General features: G+C 34.9%; 1 protein-coding gene across 8 annotated transcripts in view; it reads left to right on the forward strand.

Moving 5' to 3' along the window:
• DENND4A (DENN domain containing 4A) overlaps nucleotides 1-17,912 on the forward strand; it is a 130,356-nt gene that overhangs the window by 31,253 nt on the left and 81,191 nt on the right. For 7 of the 8 annotated variants that reach the window (XR_009500805.1, XM_059912978.1, XM_059912979.1 and 4 more), the window contains 2 exons: nucleotides 3,541-3,873; nucleotides 8,970-9,219. Coding sequence is in view for 7 of the 8 variants with exons in the window: in XM_059912978.1 (XP_059768961.1) it covers nucleotides 3,563-3,873; nucleotides 8,970-9,219 (561 nt within the window). In the remaining variant the exon portion in view is untranslated. Of the gene's footprint in view, nucleotides 1-2,817; nucleotides 2,836-3,540; nucleotides 3,874-8,969; nucleotides 9,220-17,912 lie in introns of those variants that run through there. The other variant, XM_059912981.1, reaches the window with a different exon arrangement.

Here is a 17,912-nt window from a genome sequence, read left to right on the forward strand (position 1 = left end):
AGTATTTTCCATGAGGATTGTAAATTTTATACTCCAGTGGAAGTCTCTTGGTTTCTTGGAATTGTTAGGAAATACTATTCATTATTTATTTCTGTGTTAAAGATTTTCAATATTTTCTCTGCCTTGTAATTTGCAACAATGTCTTCCCCCTAGCTTCTAAACCTCAAACTTACTTTAAAAACAGTTGATTTAAAATAAAAAGTAGAGGTGCATTTTCAGTATTATAGACTCTTTCTGAGAGAATTAAAGAGCATTTAGATCTAGAAGTCACCTGGGATGTTGCCAGCTGTGCTCTTGACATTATATGCTTTGTCACCAGTGAGTGCCTTCAGATATTTTTGCCTACCTTCTTTACCACTCTCCACACCCGAATGAATAAATGGAAAACAACAATAACAACAACAAGGCAAGGGAACTGGAGTAATATATAATTTACTATTCTGTCAATAAAAGTAAGAATATTTTATCACCACTTTAAAATTGATTGCTCTTATATGTATTGATGAAGAACTTTAACTTGTTCCCTTTTAGTAGTTATTTACTGTATTCAACTGCAAATCAGATCAAATGATAAAAATTTGTAAACCAGGAAGATGTAACAAAAACAATTTTCATACAGTTTTTCCCCAAATATCTGCTTATTCATATAATAGCTGTCTATTTCCAATGGCTAAGGTAATAGCTTTCAAAAGAACCTATTAAACATATATATGTTTTCATCATAGTACTATTTCCATTCTCTTTCCCTTCTTTCTGCATAGCAAGACATAAAACTTTATTGTATGTAATAGTAACTATACGCTTTAGTTTAAATAACACGAAGTTAGAGTCTAAGAAAAAGGAGAATATTTAAATCTCTTCATTATGATGAAAGGAAAGTGCTCTACTAAGGTAATTTTTAAGACTTGTGTCTATCAAGAGCTTATAATTTAAAATTTATGCACATATAAAAGCAAATAAACACTTACAGAAGCTGTAAGTGTATGTGTTGCTTTGACCCAATAATTCTACTTCAGTAAATTTATCCTGAAAAAAATGAGTTGTAACCAGAGGTTTATGTTCAAGGTTATTCATCTTAGCATTTAAAAACTATTAGCAAAATAAGTAGGTGTAATAAATGATCAACAATAAGGAAGTAGGTCAATAATGTTATGTCTGTTAAAATACTGTGCAGCGGGCTTCCCTGATGGCGCAGTGGTTTAGAATCTGCCTGCTAATGCAGGGGACACGGGTTCGAGCCCTGGTCTGGGAAGATCCCACATGCCACGGAGCAACTAGGCCCGTGAGCCACAACTACTGAGCCTGCGCGTCTGGAGCCTGTGCTCCGCAACAAGAGAGGCCGCAATAGTGAAGAGGCCCGCGCACCGCGATGAAGAGTGGCCCCCACTTGCCGCAACTAGAGAAAGCCCTCGCACAGAAACGAAGACCCAACACAGCCAAAAATAAATATAATAAATAAATAAAAGATTACTATTAAAAAAAAATACTGTGCAGCTATTAAAGTTATTTTCAAACACTATTTAATGAAGAAAATAAGTTAAATACAAAAGTGCTTTTAAAAAAGTGCTTTGTTTTCCTACTTTAAAAAAATGGATAGATGGTCAGCTGTTTTTTTGTAGAACACCTGTAATAGACCGTCAGCTGAGAGTGACTATCAGTGTTTAACAGTTTTCCAGGAGAACAGGTTATTACTTTCCTTTACTGTCAGTCTGGGACAGTAGGGATTTCTGAAAAGTTTAAGCCGTTCGTTTTGTGCAGAAATCTTATCTGTAAGGGAATTGCTACATAGGAGCCATATATACCTAAATAAAACAAGTAGGAACATCGATCCTTTTTTAGGTGTGTTTTCTAAGCAAAGAGTGAGAATATTTATAGAGTATATTTAAGCAATGGATACAAATTCCAAAAAATGTGGCATGAATTCTGAAAACTCATGACATTAGCCATATAGAAAATTAAATGAATTTTGGGATTATGATGAAAGTGGTGATAATTATATTATAAACAAGTATATTACATAAGAATTTCTTTGCCTCCAGGTATTTTATAGTCTACAAAAGAAGGCTGTTTACTTTAAATAGCATTTTCTAAAGCATGTTCTGTGGGTTTATTCTAGTTTTTAAGTGGGAAAATAGGGTTTGTTGTTCAGTTAGACTGGGGAAATCCTGGATTAAGGGAAGTTAATCAGGTACCTTTATCAAAAGATTTCCAAGGCTTTAATTTTTTATATATATTATAAATATACAGTACAATATTTGTCCATAAAATCCTTTCTTTGAATTTTTTGGAACTAAGTCTAAGATGAGACACATGTTTGGAAATTTCTGTTTTAGGTTAAACTTTTTTTCCTATAATTCTTATATAAGTAATGACAGTACTGTGGCCGGGGGGCGGGTAGGAATGTCTTCTCCTAGTTCAAGAAACAAATAAGGTTTAAGTGATACTAGACAACTGAAGGAGATTTTGCTATTAAAGTGTTTGCAAATACATGATGAATTCCACTTTGTGTATTTTTTCTTTGTATTTGTTATAAGCATGCGTTACCGTTATAATCGCTGCCCTACTTTTATTATTTGAAGTTCTTCTGTTTTTTGTATCTTCTGAAACTCATTCAGGGTGGATTTTTCTTTGTGTGTTTTATAATTTTAGAATAGGAGGTCATCTTCAACAGGGCTTTATCTGTGGAAAACCTGTGTTGAGGGTACCCTCTAGAACTTTTTTGCATTTGCTTCCCCAGGGCTATCACTAGCCTGGGAACACAGTTATCATTAATATCTCAGTTTGGAGCATCCTGGGACCATGCAGATGGCTTAAGATCAAACCTCAGATCCAAGTGTGAGTAGGCCTATTGTTATACATTCTCAGAAGAGACTTTTTACTCCCCCCAAAGTAGGGCTCAGATTGAGGCAAACTTTATTATCTCCCTGTACCAGTGGATGGATTTGTAAAATTCACTCCTTAACTGGGGATGTAGTTCTTTGAGGCTCTTAGTTTTATACAGATGTCTCAGTTCTAATCCGCTATCTTATGTGGTCCCAAAGCATTGTCTCCTGTCCCTGTAGTACCTTTTAAAAATACACGCCCCTTGATTACTGAGGAGATCAGCCAAATTCTCCCACCCAGTATGAGCTTATACACTGCATTCTGGCATTTTGGTCTCCTCACTGTTTTGGGGCCCTGGGAATTTCCCCTTACATTTTTACAAGTTAGTCTATGCATTTTAAAGAATGTGTGCTTTTTTGTTGTCTACTTAGGTAATCTAGGCTTCCATATTGCCAAAAATGGAAATTTATGCATTAATTTTATAATCAAAAAATAATGCTAAATATATATAGTCCTTTTTTTTTTAAAAAAAAGCATACTTTTAACATATGAAAGTGAAATGTGTAATACTAGTGTGTTTAATCAGGGAGGTAGTGCACTTTTTTTAGTTTTTTGTTCTTATTTGTACACAAACCACTTATATTTATTTGACTTATTATAGGAGAATATTTATTTGACTTAGTACAGGAGAATACTAGTCTTTTACTTTTCTTTCAGATGTAACCTTCTGTAATGGAAGATGATTGAAGATAAGGGGCCTCGTGTTGCTGACTACTTTGTTGTAGCAGGATTAACTGATGTTTCAAAGCCTCTTGAAGAAGAAATTCACTTCAATGATGCTTGTCATAAAGTAGCTAAACCAAAAGAACCTATCACAGATGTTTCAGTTATTATTAAATCTCTTGGGGAGGAAGTGCCACGGGATTACACGTGTATTGATGTTACCCCAACTGGACTGTCAGCTGATCTCAATAATGGAAGTCTTGTGGGGCCGCAGATTTTCCTTTGCTATAGAAGAGGAAGAGATAAGCCTCCACTTACAGATCTGGGGTAAGTAGTTTTTAAAAAGAATTATTGTTATTGATCCAAATAATATACCTTATAGATTTTGAAGTTAACTGTTCAATTTGTTTATTAATAGATACATGGCAGCTTTAGAAAAATAGACACGTTTATATCCAGAATCCTGTATTCTCTTCCTGTGTTCCTTATATCTTTTCAGTGTCTCTTCATTCTAAAGGTTCTAGCATTTTTGTCTGAGTTTCTTTCTATTAAAGATAGGGGACGGACTTCCCTGGCGGTCCAGTGGTTAAGACTTTGCCTTCTAATGCAGGGGGTGCGGGTTCAATCCCTGGTCAGGGAGCTAAGATCCCACATGCCTCGCGGCCAAAAAACCAAAATATAAAACAGAAGCAATATTGTAACAAATTCAATAAAGACTTTAAAAATGGTCCACATCAAAAAAATCTTCAAAAAAAAAAAAGATAGGGGAGATAATTTGAAAAACATTTACAGGAAAGTATCAGAAATTAATGTATTATCCTGATCATAAAATTTTTATTATTTTTTTATTTTTATTTTTTTTATTTTTTTATTATTTTTAAAGTATGAGAAAAAGATGGCTTTTAAGGATCAGTTATAATGATCATTATAGTTGGGTGCTTAAGTCTGTATGCATCAAACAAGGATCTTGGGTAAATTAGTGCTTTATTTAAGATATTGTGCTGTACTTGGGGCTCCCTTTTTATATAATAGCCTTACTGAGTTATAATTCATACCATACAACTCACCCACTTAAATTGTACAATTCAGTTGTTTTTAGTATATTTATAGAGTTGTGAAACCATCACCACAATAAATTTTATAACATTTTATCATGCCCCCAAAATAAACAATCCTGTATTCATTACAGTTTCTGTCTAATTCTCCCTAACCCCCTCAGCTGTAGACAGTCACCAGTCTACTTTCTGTCTCTGTGGATGTGCCTAATTCTGGACATTTTGTATCAGTAGAATCATACTGTATATGGTTACCTTGTGGCTGGCTTCTTTCACTTAGCATAATGTTTTCAGGGTTTATCCATGTTGTAGTATGTGTCTGTACTTTATTCCTTTATATGGCTGAATGATAGTCCATCTTATGGGTCTACCACAATTTATTTATCCATTCATCAGATGATGGACATGTGAGTTGTTTCTACTTTTTGGCTGTTGTGAGTAACGCTACCGGAAATGTTAATGTACAAGTTTTCGTATAGACATATGTTTTCATTTCCCTTATATATGTACTTAGGAGTGGAATTGCTGGGTCATATGGTAATTCTGTGTTTAACCTTATGAGGAACTGCCAGTCTGTCTTCCAAAGTAGCTGTACCACCCTGCATTCCCATCAGCAGTGTATGAAGGTTCCAATTTCTGCCAGTCCTAGCCAACATTTTATATTATCATTTTGATTATAGCTCTCCTAGTGGGTGTGAGATGGTATCTAACTGTAGTCTTGATTTGCATTCACCTGATGGCTAATGATATTGAGCATCTTTTCATGTGCTTATTAGCCATCTATATATCTTTGGAGAAATGTCTATTCAGAATCCTTTACCCATTTTTAAATTGGGTTGTCTTTTTATTGTTGAGCTTCGGGAGTTCTTTATATATTCTACATGTAAGTTCCTTATCATATGAGTGGTTTACAAATATTTTTTCTTATTCTGTGGGTTGTCTTTTCACTTTCTTTATGGTATCCTTTGGAGCTGAAAAGTTTTTATTTTGATGAATTCTGATTTATGTATTTTTTTCTTTTGTTGCTTGTGTTTTGGTGTTGTATCTAAGAAGGCTTTAACTAATCCAGAGTTACAAAGATTTACATTTAAGTTTTTGTCTAAGAGTTTTATCGTTTCAGCCTTTACATTTAGGTCTTTGATCCATTTTGAGTTAATTTTTGTATATGTTGAGGAAAGAGTACAACCTTACTCTTTGGCATATGGATATCCACTTTCAGCACCATCTGTTGATGAGAATATTCTTTCCCCATTTTCAAAAATTAATTGGTGATAAATGTATGGGTTTATTTCTGGACTCACAATTCTATTCCATTTGTCTGTATGTCTCTCCTATCCAGTACTACACAGTTTTGGTTACTGTGGCTTCGTAGTAAGTTTTTACGTTAGGAAGTGTGAGTCTTCCAAGTTTGTTCTTTTTCAAAATTGTTTTGATTATTCTGGGTCCCTTGAATTTTCCTATGAATTTTAGGATCACCTTGTCAATTTCTGCAATGATAGGGCTTTTTAAAAAAAGAGGAATATATATGTAAAAGAGGAATATATAAATGTAAATATATATACACATATGTATTTATTTATGTAGAAGATTCTCCCTGAAAAACTGAAAGAAAAAGGCCAAAGGAAGGCTACGAGTAGCTCTATTAATGTCTTCACGATAGATGAAGGGTTTATAGGGAATGAAGATTAACTTTCTTGTTTCCGTGGCTCTGTTTGCAAAAGGGGATAGGCTTAACTTAAAATATTCTGGTTAAAAATAAGGAAGATAGCAATGTCCCTACTAACATCAGTAGAAGGGCTATAAAAGTTCCATCTCCCAACATATTAAGTCTGAAAGTGAATAGCCATGTTTACTCATGCCTAAGGGGAGATAGGATGAATTGGAAGAGCTCCTGAACATTCTTCTACTTTTAAATTCTATTACCTAATGTTTAATAAAAGTTATATTAAACTCAGTCTTTATTGTGTTAATTCATGAATTTATTACAGTAATTTTAAGTGGGTTTCAGAACAGGTATAATATTGCTTCATATGAAGTTTACATATTTGGGAAAATAAGCCAGCTATTAGATCTTATTTTTAAAAGATTACGTTAAGTTCCTCCTATGATCACTGGTCACTGTCAGAATTCTAGTTTGCAGATAAAATGAAGGGAGTGTTGCAGATTCTTGTTAGGGTGTTGGAGCTGCCTAAATTAGAGATGAGGAATTTTCCAGGCATAGGAAGGATTCTCCAACAGGAAAGGACTTGAACTGGAATGAATAAATTAACCACTCTTATGGCTATTCTCATATATTTGTCATTGTGGAGGATATAACATCATTATTGCCTTTAAACTAAGCTTATAGTTTAAACAGATAAGAAAAGTTACCCGACAATATAAAAATCAAAAATAGTGATACAAGTAATGTATACAACAGCACAATACCTGATTAAAGAAAATAGGTAGCTTATGTATCAAATGTACTTATTTTCCATATCTTTTAAGAATTTGAGGTAATAAATAGTGGTTTGTTGTTCTGTGTGTTGTATTTTTCTTTTCTTGTTTTCAGTTGAACATCTGTGTGCCAGACATTATTTTGGAGACCCTACTTGTACTCTCATCTAATTCTGCCAAGATCCTATGAGTTAGATTTTTAGATTTTGTAGTTGAATAGTATAAGGCTCAGAGAAGTTAAGTAACTGCCTAAGATAATACAGCTGGTACCAGGTGGTAGGAGTTCGAATTCAGATATGTCTAACTTCTCTGTTACAATGCCTTTTTAAAATTTTTTACTTATTTATTTTTTAAAATTGAAGTATAGTTGATTTACAATGTTGTGTTAATTTCTGCTTTACAGCAAGGTGATTAGTTATACATATATATACATTTTTTATATTCTTTTCCATTGTGGTTTACCTCAATATTGAATATAGTTCCCTGTGCTATATACAGTAGGACCTTGTTGTTTATCCATTCTATATGTAATAGTTTGACAATGCCATTTTTTAGGATTAAGAAAAAACAAGACAGAAAAGCAAGATCAGGAGGAGGAGGAGTAAGCAATTAGGCTAACATTGGGATATACATAGCTGCTATGATTAAGCATCAAATTTCACTCTAAATTTTCAAAATAGAATGTTTAAAGAAAAAAATTTTTAAGTTTGCTGACAGCTGAGACAAAAGGGAAATTAAAAATTGTATTAGAAAGAAATAATTTGACCAATTTTTGGCACTAAATTTTATTTGTATAATGGGATTTTATAAAAGGGAATACCGATTGATGTTAGGGACATTACATTCTATAATAATTTTTATAGCAAATGAAGAAACATTTAACAGGGCTTTAATTTTTTTTTTTTTTTTTTTTTTGCTAATGCCAAAGACTTAGCATTAAAGTACAAATTAGTGAATTCTGTGAGGGAATAAACTAATATTATTCAAGCATGATGTTTTCTTTGTTTTCCCGAGTACTTTAAGTAATAGTATTTAGAAAACTTAAGGAATGGGTGCCTGGCCTGTCCTTTATTAAAAACTTATGATTTTACCATAAAGGAGAAGGGGGAAACTTTCACTTGTACTTTTGATGAAAGATAGACTTAAGGTCATTTACTCTTTTGAAAGCCTTAAAACTCTCTCTTAAAGCTGAAGGAAGTATTGCAGGTAAAAATGTGCAAGCAGGTTCTCTACTGTATGGCAAGGAGCCTTTTGTAAAATTTTAACTTTGGTCAAAATACAAGGTTGCTTTTTCTAAAGATGATGCTTGGTTTTAGAGACATATGTACATACATACACCTATCTGTCCGTCTATCTATCTATTAAATGGAATGCTAAAATAAGCACCTTTGCACAAAATTGCTATTCCGTGGTTTATGTCAATAAACAGAGGTTAATATGAATTTTCCTTACATTATTAATTTTTGGTAGGGAAAACAGTTACTCTTTAATTTTTAATTTAATTTAATTTATTTTTATTTTTAAAAATATTTATTTATTTGGTTGCTCTGGGTCTTAGTTGTGGCAGGCAGCCTCCTTAGTTGCGGCACTTGGGCTCCTTAGTTGCAGCTTGAGGGCTCCTTTAGTTGCGGCTCACTGGCTCTGTAGTTGTGGCATGCAAACTCTTAGTTGCGGCATGCATGTAGGATCCAGTTCCCTGACCAGGGATTGAACCCGGGCCCCCTGAATTGGGGACATGGAGTCTTAACCACTGTGTCACCAGAGAAGTCCCCAGTTATTCTTTAATTTTATATGGGACGGTGCATTCAAACTTGCAGTACAATTGGAATATCTGCTACATTTAAGGATCAGTTTATGATTCCTGACAATATTACCTTTCGTATTTGCAGGTGCTTTGTAATTGGGTACTAATTTATTTTATTTATTTTTTAGGGTTTTATATGACTGGAAAGAAAGATTGAAACAGGGGTGTGAAGTTATCCAGAGTACTCCCTACGGACGCCCTGCAAATATTAGCGGGAGTACCTCATCACAAAGAATTTATATCACTTACCGAAGAGCCTCTGAAAACATGACTCAGAATACGTTGGCTGTTACAGACATATGTATTATTATACCCAGTAAAGGAGAAAGTCCACCACACACATTCTGCAAAGTTGACAAGAATCTCAATAACAGTATGGTAAGTGACTCTTTTGCACTGATAAAATTAGCCACGGATGAAAAGAGCATAATTTAAAATAAATCTTTGGAAAACAGCATAGCACAATTACTGAATTAAAAAATAGATTTTTTAAAGATGTCAGATATTTTATTTTTAGGAAAGTAATTTAGTTGTACTTTCAAAAAGAGCTGTGCAAAAAGCTTTCCTTTTTTTTGTAATTAAATAATTTTTCCCCCTTACTGCAAAAGTGATGCATTCGCCAAGGGTAACCCCTCCACTTGTGCACTAGATCCCATATACTCACCTATTTGAGACATGGAGTCAGCAATCCTCCCTACTTTTTTTTGAATCATCACTTTTTCATTCTCTAGTGGGTTATTTCCTCCAGCATGCAAAAGCATGTTACAATACCTCCCATCTTTACAAAGCTTCTTGATCTTTATTTCCCACTCCATCTATTCCCCCATTTGATTGTTCTTTATAATAAAACGTCTCAAGAGTTGACTGTATTCTGTCTCCTTCCTCACTTTGGCTCTTTCCAGTTAGGCTTTTGTCTCCATCATTCCACCAAGATTGCGCTTGCTGAATCCAGTGATCAATTCATCTTAATTTTTTAGTACATTTAGACATAGATGATCACTTCTCCCTTCTTGAAACAGTGGCAGGAAGAGAAGGTGCAGTCTCTGTCCTCTGTGCTTTCTGGCTTTTTTCCTCCTACCTCACCAGTTATTCCCTTTCTGCCTTTGCTAATTTCTTCCCAATTCCCTAACCGCTACACAACAGAGTGCCCTAGGGTTCAGTCCTCAGCCCATTTATCTTTAAATCTAAACTCACTTCGTTGATGATCTAATCATTTAAATACAAGCTATGTGTGGATGACTTCTAAATTTCTGTGTCCCCTCTGGATCTTTCTAATTCATTATCTCTTCTTGGATATCTTATCAAATAGGTTATCTCAAATTTAACATGTCCAAAACTGAACTCCTAGTGTCCCTCTCCAAATCTACTTATCCCCATAATTTTCCTCCTCTAGTAAAAGGAAATTCCACTCTTCTAGTTACTCAGACTAAAAGTCCTTGGAGTAATCCTTAACCTTTATCTTCTACCTCTCATTCAGTTCTTCTGTAAATTCTGTTGACTTTCATTTCAAAACATATTTTGAACTTGAACACTTCTCAGCTTCTCCACATGCTGCAGCCCTGATCCAAGCCATAATCATCTCTTAACTGGATTATTGCAGTGGTCTCCTAATTCAGGAGTTAGGCAAACTTTTGAATAAAGGGCTAAACGATAAGTTAGCTTTTGCAGGTCATATACAGGCTCTGTCGCAAATTCATCCTTTGTTTTAAAAACAACCTTTTTACCAGTCTTAGCTCAGTTGTGCAAAAACAGGCCTTGGGTCAAACGCAGGCCGTAGTTTGCCAGACACCTGGTTTAGCTGATCACTGCTTCTACTTCTTCTTCCTACAACCTATTCTTCACATAGCAGCAAGAGGGATGCTTTTAAAACAAATTAGATCATATCTCTCTTTGGTTTACAACCCTTAATGGCTCCCCATCTCACTCTTAGTAAAAGCCAGAGTCCTTCCAGTAGCCTTAAGGCCATGCATGATCTGTAATTGTAATTATCTTTTTTTTTTAATTGCTGTTTTAAATTTTAAAAAGAAATATGTACTCAAAAAAAAAAAATTGAGAGGGGGAGGGGAGCAAATCGTAGATCTAGGAAGTAAAGAGTGAAAGTTCTTGTTCCTGCTTCCATCTTTTGTGATCCTTTGCCAGGATTAACAATTAACAATTTGACTTGTATCCTTCCAGACCCTTTTGTGTGCACATATGTGGAGTATATATAATATGGATAAATTCATCCTTTATTTTTCAAAAGTTGGAAATTTCAATATATTCTGATATAAGCTTTTTTTAAACTATCCATCTTTATCAGTTAATATAGCTCTCTACTTAATTCTTGCAATGATTGTATAGTATTCCAGAAAATACAAATGAAGAATGATGAATACAAGTTATTTCCAGTTTTTCCCATTACTAATAATGCTGCTTTGATCAATTTTGTGCCTTTTTCTTTGTATATTTATTGGAGTGTTTCTGGAAGAATAAATAATTGTAACTAGAATTGATGGGTATGGTGTACATTTTGAGAAGTGTTGACAGATTGCTCTGAAAAAGTTGTGACAGTTTATATTCCCAGCAACCGTCCTCTATAAGAATGCCCTTTCCCAGGTCCTGTACCTCACCAACACTGGTTGTTATCAATCCCTTTTTACTATCTGATAAGAAGAAATCATTCTAATTTTAATTTGCATTTCTTTGATTATTGTGGAGGTTTAACATCTTTTCATATATAACAGCTTTGAATGGCTAAATATTACTACATTAAGTGGATGTGCCACAATTTATTCCATCTTCTATTGTAAGACATTTAGATTCTAAGTTTTTTATATTACAAGCAAAGCTGTTATGACCATAGTTAGAACTACATCCTTCCTAAAATAATTTACATTTATTGAGCTCTTATGTGCTCTCTTCTTTTAAGCTTGCAAGAAGAGAAATACTGAAGCTTTAGGTAAGCTGCAAGAAAAAGAAATGGAGTGTATTGATATGTGACTGGATAAAACACAAATTTTAGGAGTCTGAAAATTTTTTTAACCCCCTCAATAAGATAGTAAAATAGATCTGTATTGTGTAGTGGTTAAGATCAGTATAGCCAGATGGTTCAGAGCACAGACTCTGGAGCCATAGTGTCTGGATATGAATCCTATCTCTGACACTTATTGGCTTTGTGACCTTGAGAAAGTAACATAACTTCTCTGTGCCTCAGTTTCACAATTGTAAAATGAGAGTGATAGTAGCATCTACCTTATAAGTTATTGTGATGGTTAAATGAATTTAGTATCATGTTCCAGTACATATAAGAAAACACTGTATATGTGTTAGCTTATTATCTATAAATATCTTTCAATTCCAAATTTTCTTTTAGAAAAATCTGCAATTTTAAGGTAGTAGCCGTATTTGTTTAAAATGTTTAAATAGGTAATTCGAAAAATGGATGTTGACGGTATCTCAGTTGTATCCTAAAAGAGTTATTTGCAGCTATGTGACCCATACTTGTCAACAGCCATTCATATACAAAATGCCCTATTCTTTCATGCTATCCTTGCATTTTGATTTGATGATTACATGTGACAGTGGAGAGATTATGGAGGAAGAAGATCATGATAGCAAATAAGTTTTACAGGCCTCATGTGGTACTGATAGTGATGGCAAGAAGGGTTTTTGAACTCTTCCATAATCTGATGTCCAGCTTAACCTTGTTTCAAGATTTGGTTTGGTGTTTTAGCAAGACTGTTCAGGCTCACAGATACTTGCCATTTTCCCATTGGTGAATTTTCCTTTATTTTGTAGATTTGTTGGTTTTGGATTCAAAGCAAATTGACAATGTCATTAGAACCATTTCTAGGTCTTACTAATTAATCAAAGTGTTCAAGGTAGACTTGTTGCACTGAAAACAAAACCATACACGAGCTCCTATTTTTCCTTACTCTGAAGTATTGGTCCCAGTGTTGTCAGAGAGCATTAATTCTCTGCTGAAAGAATAAAGAGGCAGTGTAACATAGTGTGAACAGAATGGACTCCAGCTAACCTGCTGGATTTGCATTCCAGATGCCTGTCTTGGACAAGTTCTTTGACTCTTTGTGCCTCAGTTTCCTCATGCATGAAACAAGGATAAAGTAGTATTTTATTTCACGGCTTTTTGTGAAGATTAAATGTTTCATATCTGTAAAGAACTTAGGGTAGTGCCTGGTACATAGTAAGTGCTATGTAAACATTAGCTGTTATTAATTACTCCTTAGTTAACTCTGCTTATTCAGTCCCTTTTATGTGCATTTAACGACTGAGGATGAGCTTTTCTTTTTTCTTGTTTTTCAGTTTTATTGAGATATAATTGACATACAGCAAGGAAGAGTTTTTTTATTTTATTTTTGCCCAGTGTTTAAGCTCCTCTCAGTTCTCTTAAGAAATATTATAGAAATAAAAACCTCTTAAATGGTTATTTTCTTACTCTTTTTCTTTAATTTTTTAATTTAATTTAATTTATTTTTTAAAACAGCAGGTTCCTATCAGTCATCAATTTTATACACATCAGTGTATACATGTCAATCCCAATCGCCCAATTCAGCACACCACCATCCCCACCCCACCGCGACTTTCCCCCCTTGGTGTCCATACATTTGTTCTCTACATCTGTGTCTCAACTACTGCCCTGCAAACCGGTTCATCTGTACCATTTTCCTAGTTTCCACATACATGCGTTAATATACGATATTTGTTTTTCTCTTTCTGACTTACTTCACTCTGTATGACAGTCTCTAGATCCATCCACGGCTCAACAAATGACCCAATTTCGTTCCTTATTATAGCTGAGTAATATTCCATTGTATATATGTACCACATCTTCTTTATACATTCGTCTGTTGATGGGCATTTAGGTTGCTTCCATGACCTGGCTATTGTAAATAGTGCTGCAATGAACATTGGGGTGCATGTGTCTTTTTGAATTATGGTTTTCTCTGGGTATATGCCCAGTAGTGGGATTGCTGGATCATATGGTAATTCTATTTTTAGTTTTTTAAGGAACCTCCATACTGTTCTGCATAGTGGCTGTATCAGTTTACATTCCCACCAACAGTGCAGGAGGGTTCCCTTTTCTCCACACCCTCTCCAGCATTTGTTGTTTGTAGATTTTCTGATGATGCCCATTCTAACGGGTGTGAGGTGATACCTTATTGTAGTTTTGATTTGCATTTCTCTAATAATTAGTGATGTTGAGCAGCTTTTCATGTGCCTCTTGGCCATCTGTATGTCTTCTTTGGAGAAATGTCTATTTAGGTCTTCTGTCCATTTTTGGATTGCGTTGTTTGTTTCTTTAATACTGAGCTGCATGAGCTGTTTATATATTTTGGAGATTAATCCTTTGTCCGTTGATTCGTTTGCAAATATTTTCTCCCATTCTGAGGGTTGTCTTTTCGTCTTGTTTATGGTTTCCTTTGCTGTTCAAAAGCTTTTAAGTTTCATTAGGTCCCATTTGTTTATTTTTGTTTCTATTTCCATTACTCTAGGAGGTAGATCAAAAAAGATCTTGCTGTGATTTATGTCAAAGAGTGTTCTTCCTATGTTTTCCTCTAACAATTTTATAGTGTCTGGTCTTACATTTAGGTCTCCAATCCATTTTGAGTTTATTTTTGTATATGGTGTTAGGGAGTGTTCTAATTTCATTCTTTTACATGTAGCTGTCCAGTTTTCCCAGCACCACTTATTGAAGAGACTGTCTTTTCTCCATTGTATATCCTTGCCTCCTTTGTCATAGATTAGTTGACCATAGATGCGTGGGTTTATCTCTGGGTTTTCTATCTTGTTGCATTGATCTATGTTTCTGTTTTGTACCAGTACCATATTGTCTTGATGACTGTAGCTTTGTAGTATAGTCTGAAGTCAGGGAGTCTGATGCCTCCAGCTCCGCTTTTTTCCCTCAAGACTGCTTTGGCTATTTGGCGTGTTTTGTGTCTTCATACAAATTTTAAAATTTTTTGTTCTAGTTGCGTAAAAAATGCCATTGGTAATTTGATAGGGATTGCATTGAATCTGTAGATTGCTTTGGGTAGTAGAGTCATTTTCACAATATTGATTCTTCCAATCCAAGAACATGGTATATCTCTCCATCTGTTGGTATCATCTTTAATTCCTTTCATCAGTGTCTTACAATTTTCTGCATACAGGTCTTTTGTCTCCCTAGGTAGGTTTATTCCTAGGTATTTTATTCTTTTTGTTGCAGTGGTAAATGTGAGTGTTTCCTTAATTTCTCTTTCAGATTTTTCAACATTAGTGTATAGGAATGCAAGAGATTTCTGTGCATTAATTTTCTATCCTGCAACTTTACCAAATTCATTGATTAGCTCTAGTAGTTTTCTGGTGGCATTTTTAGGATTCTCTATGTATAGTATCATGTCATCTGCAAACAGTGAGTTTTACTTCTTCTTTTCCAATTTGTATTCCTTTTATTTCTTTTTCTTCTCTGGCTGCCATGGCTAGGACTTCCAAAACTATGTTGAATAATAGTGCTGAGAGTGGACATCCTTGTCTTGTTCCTGATCTTAGAGGAAATGCTTTCAGTTTTTCACCATTGAGAATGATGTTTGCTGTGGGTTTGTCATATATGGCCTTTATTATGTTGAGGTAGGTTCCCTCTATGCCCACTTTCTGGAGAGTTCTTATCATAAATGGGTGTTGAATTTTGTCAAAAGCTTTTTCTGCATCTATTGAGATGATCATATGGTTTTTATTCTTCAATTTGTTTTTTTTTTTTTTTTTTTTTGGCTGCGTTGGGTCTTCATTGCTGCGCGCGGGCTTTCTCTAGTTACAGCAAGCGGGGATTACTCTTCGTCGTGGTACGCGGGCTTCTCATTGCGGTGGCTGCTCTTGTTGCAGAGCACAGGCTCTAGGCATGTGGGCTTCAGTAGTTGTGGCATGTGGGCTCAGTAGTTGTGGCTCATGGGCTTAGTTGCTCCGTGGCATGTGGGATCTTCCCAGACCAGGGCTCGAATCCGTGTCCCCTGCATTGGCAGGCGGATTCTTGACCACTGCGCCACCAGGGAAGCCCTTCAATTTGTTAATATGGTGTATCACATTGATTGATTTGCGTATATTGAAGAGTCCTTGCATCCTTGGGATAAATCCCACTTGATCATGCTGTGTGATCCTTTTAATGTGTTGTTGGATTCTGTTTGCTAGTATTTTGTTGAGGATTTTCGCATCTATATTCATCAGTGTTATTGGTCTGTAATTTTCTTTTTTTGAAGTATCTTTGTCTGCTTTTGGTATCAGGGTGATGGTGGCCTCATAGAATGAGTTAGGGAGTGTTCCTTCCTCTGCAATTTTTTGGAAGAGTTTGAGAAGGATGGGTGTTAGCTCTTCTGTAAATGTTTGATAGAATTCACCTTTGAAGCCATGTGGTCCTGGACTTTTGTTTGTTGGAAGATTTTTAATCACAGTTTCAATTTCATTACTTGCGATTGGTCTGTACATATTCTCTATTTCTTCCTGGTTCAGTCATGGAAAGTTACATCTTTCTAAGAATTTGTCCATTTCTTCCAGGTTGTCCATTTTATTGGCACAGAGTTGCTTGTAGTAGTCTCTTAGGATGCTTTGTATTTCTGCCGTGTCTGTTGTAACTTCTCCTTTTTCATTTCTAATTTTATTGACTTGAGTCCTCTCCCTCTTTTTCTTGATGAGTCTGGCTAATGGTTTATCAATTTTGTTTATCTTCACAAAGAACCAGCTTTTAGTTTTATTGATCTTTGCTGCTGTTTTCGTTGTTTCTATTTCATTTATTTCTGCTCTGATCTTTATGATTTATTTCCTTCTGCTAACTTTGGGTTTTGTTTGTTCTTCTTTCTCTAGTTCCTTTAGGTGTAATGTTAGATTGTTTATTTGAGATTTTTCTTGTTTCTTGAGGTAGGCTTGTATAGCTATAAACTTCCCTCTTAGAACTGCTTTTGCTGCATCCCATAGGTTTTGGATCGTCGTGTTTTCATTGTCATTTGTCTCTAGGTATTTTTTGATTTCCTCTTTGATTTCTTCAGTGATCTCTTGGTTATTTAGTAACATATTGTTTAGTATGCATGTGTTTGTGTTTTTCACATTTTTTCCCGGTAATTCATTTCTAATCTCATAGTGTTGTGATCAGAAAAGATGCTTGATATGATTTCAATTTTCTTAAATTTACTGAGGCTTGATTTGTGACCCTAGATGTGATCTATCCTGGAGAATGTTCTGTGCGCACTTGAGAAGAAAGTGTAATCTGCTGTTTTTGGATGGAATGTCCTATAAATATCAATTAAATCTGTCTGGTCTGTTGTGCCATTTAAAGCTTCTGTTTCCTTGTTTATTTTCATTTTGGATAATCTGTCCATTGGTGTAAGTGAGGTGTTAAAGTCCCCCACTATTATTGTGTTACTGTCGATTTCCTCTTTTATAGCTGTTACAGTTGCCTTATGTATTGAGGTGCTCCTATGTTGTGTGCATATATATTTATAATTGTTCTATCTTCTTCTTGGATTGATCCCTTGATCATTATGTAGTGTCCTTCCTTGTCTCTTGTAGCATTCTTTATTTTAAAGTCTATTTTATCTGAAATGAGTATAGCTACTGCAGCTTTCTTTTGATTTCCATTTGCATGGAATATCTTTTTCCATCCCCTCACTTTCAGTCTGTATGTGTCCCTAGGTCTGAAGTGGGTCTCTTGTAGACAGCCTATATACGGGTCTTGTTTTTGTATCCATTCAGCCAGTCTATGTCTTTTGGTTGGAGCATTTAATCCATTTACATTTAAGGTAATTATTGATACGTATGTTCCTATTCCCATTTTCTTAATTGTTTTGGGTTTGTTTTTGTAGGTCTTTTCCTTCTCTTGTGTTTCCTGCCTAGAGAAGTTCCTTTAGCATTTGCTGTAGAGCTGGTTTGGTGGTGCTGAATTCTCTTAGCTTTTGCTTGTCTGTAAAGGTTTTAATTTCTCTGTCAAATCTGAATGAGATCCTTGCTGGGTAGAGTAATCTTGGTTGTAGGTTTTTACCCTTCATCACTTTAAATATGTCCTGCCACTCCCTTCTGGCTTGCAGAGTTTCTCCTGAAAGATCAGATGT

This window comes from Balaenoptera ricei, chromosome 2, assembly GCF_028023285.1.
Source record: "Balaenoptera ricei isolate mBalRic1 chromosome 2, mBalRic1.hap2, whole genome shotgun sequence".
Classification (NCBI taxonomy): Eukaryota; Metazoa; Chordata; class Mammalia; order Artiodactyla; family Balaenopteridae; genus Balaenoptera; species Balaenoptera ricei.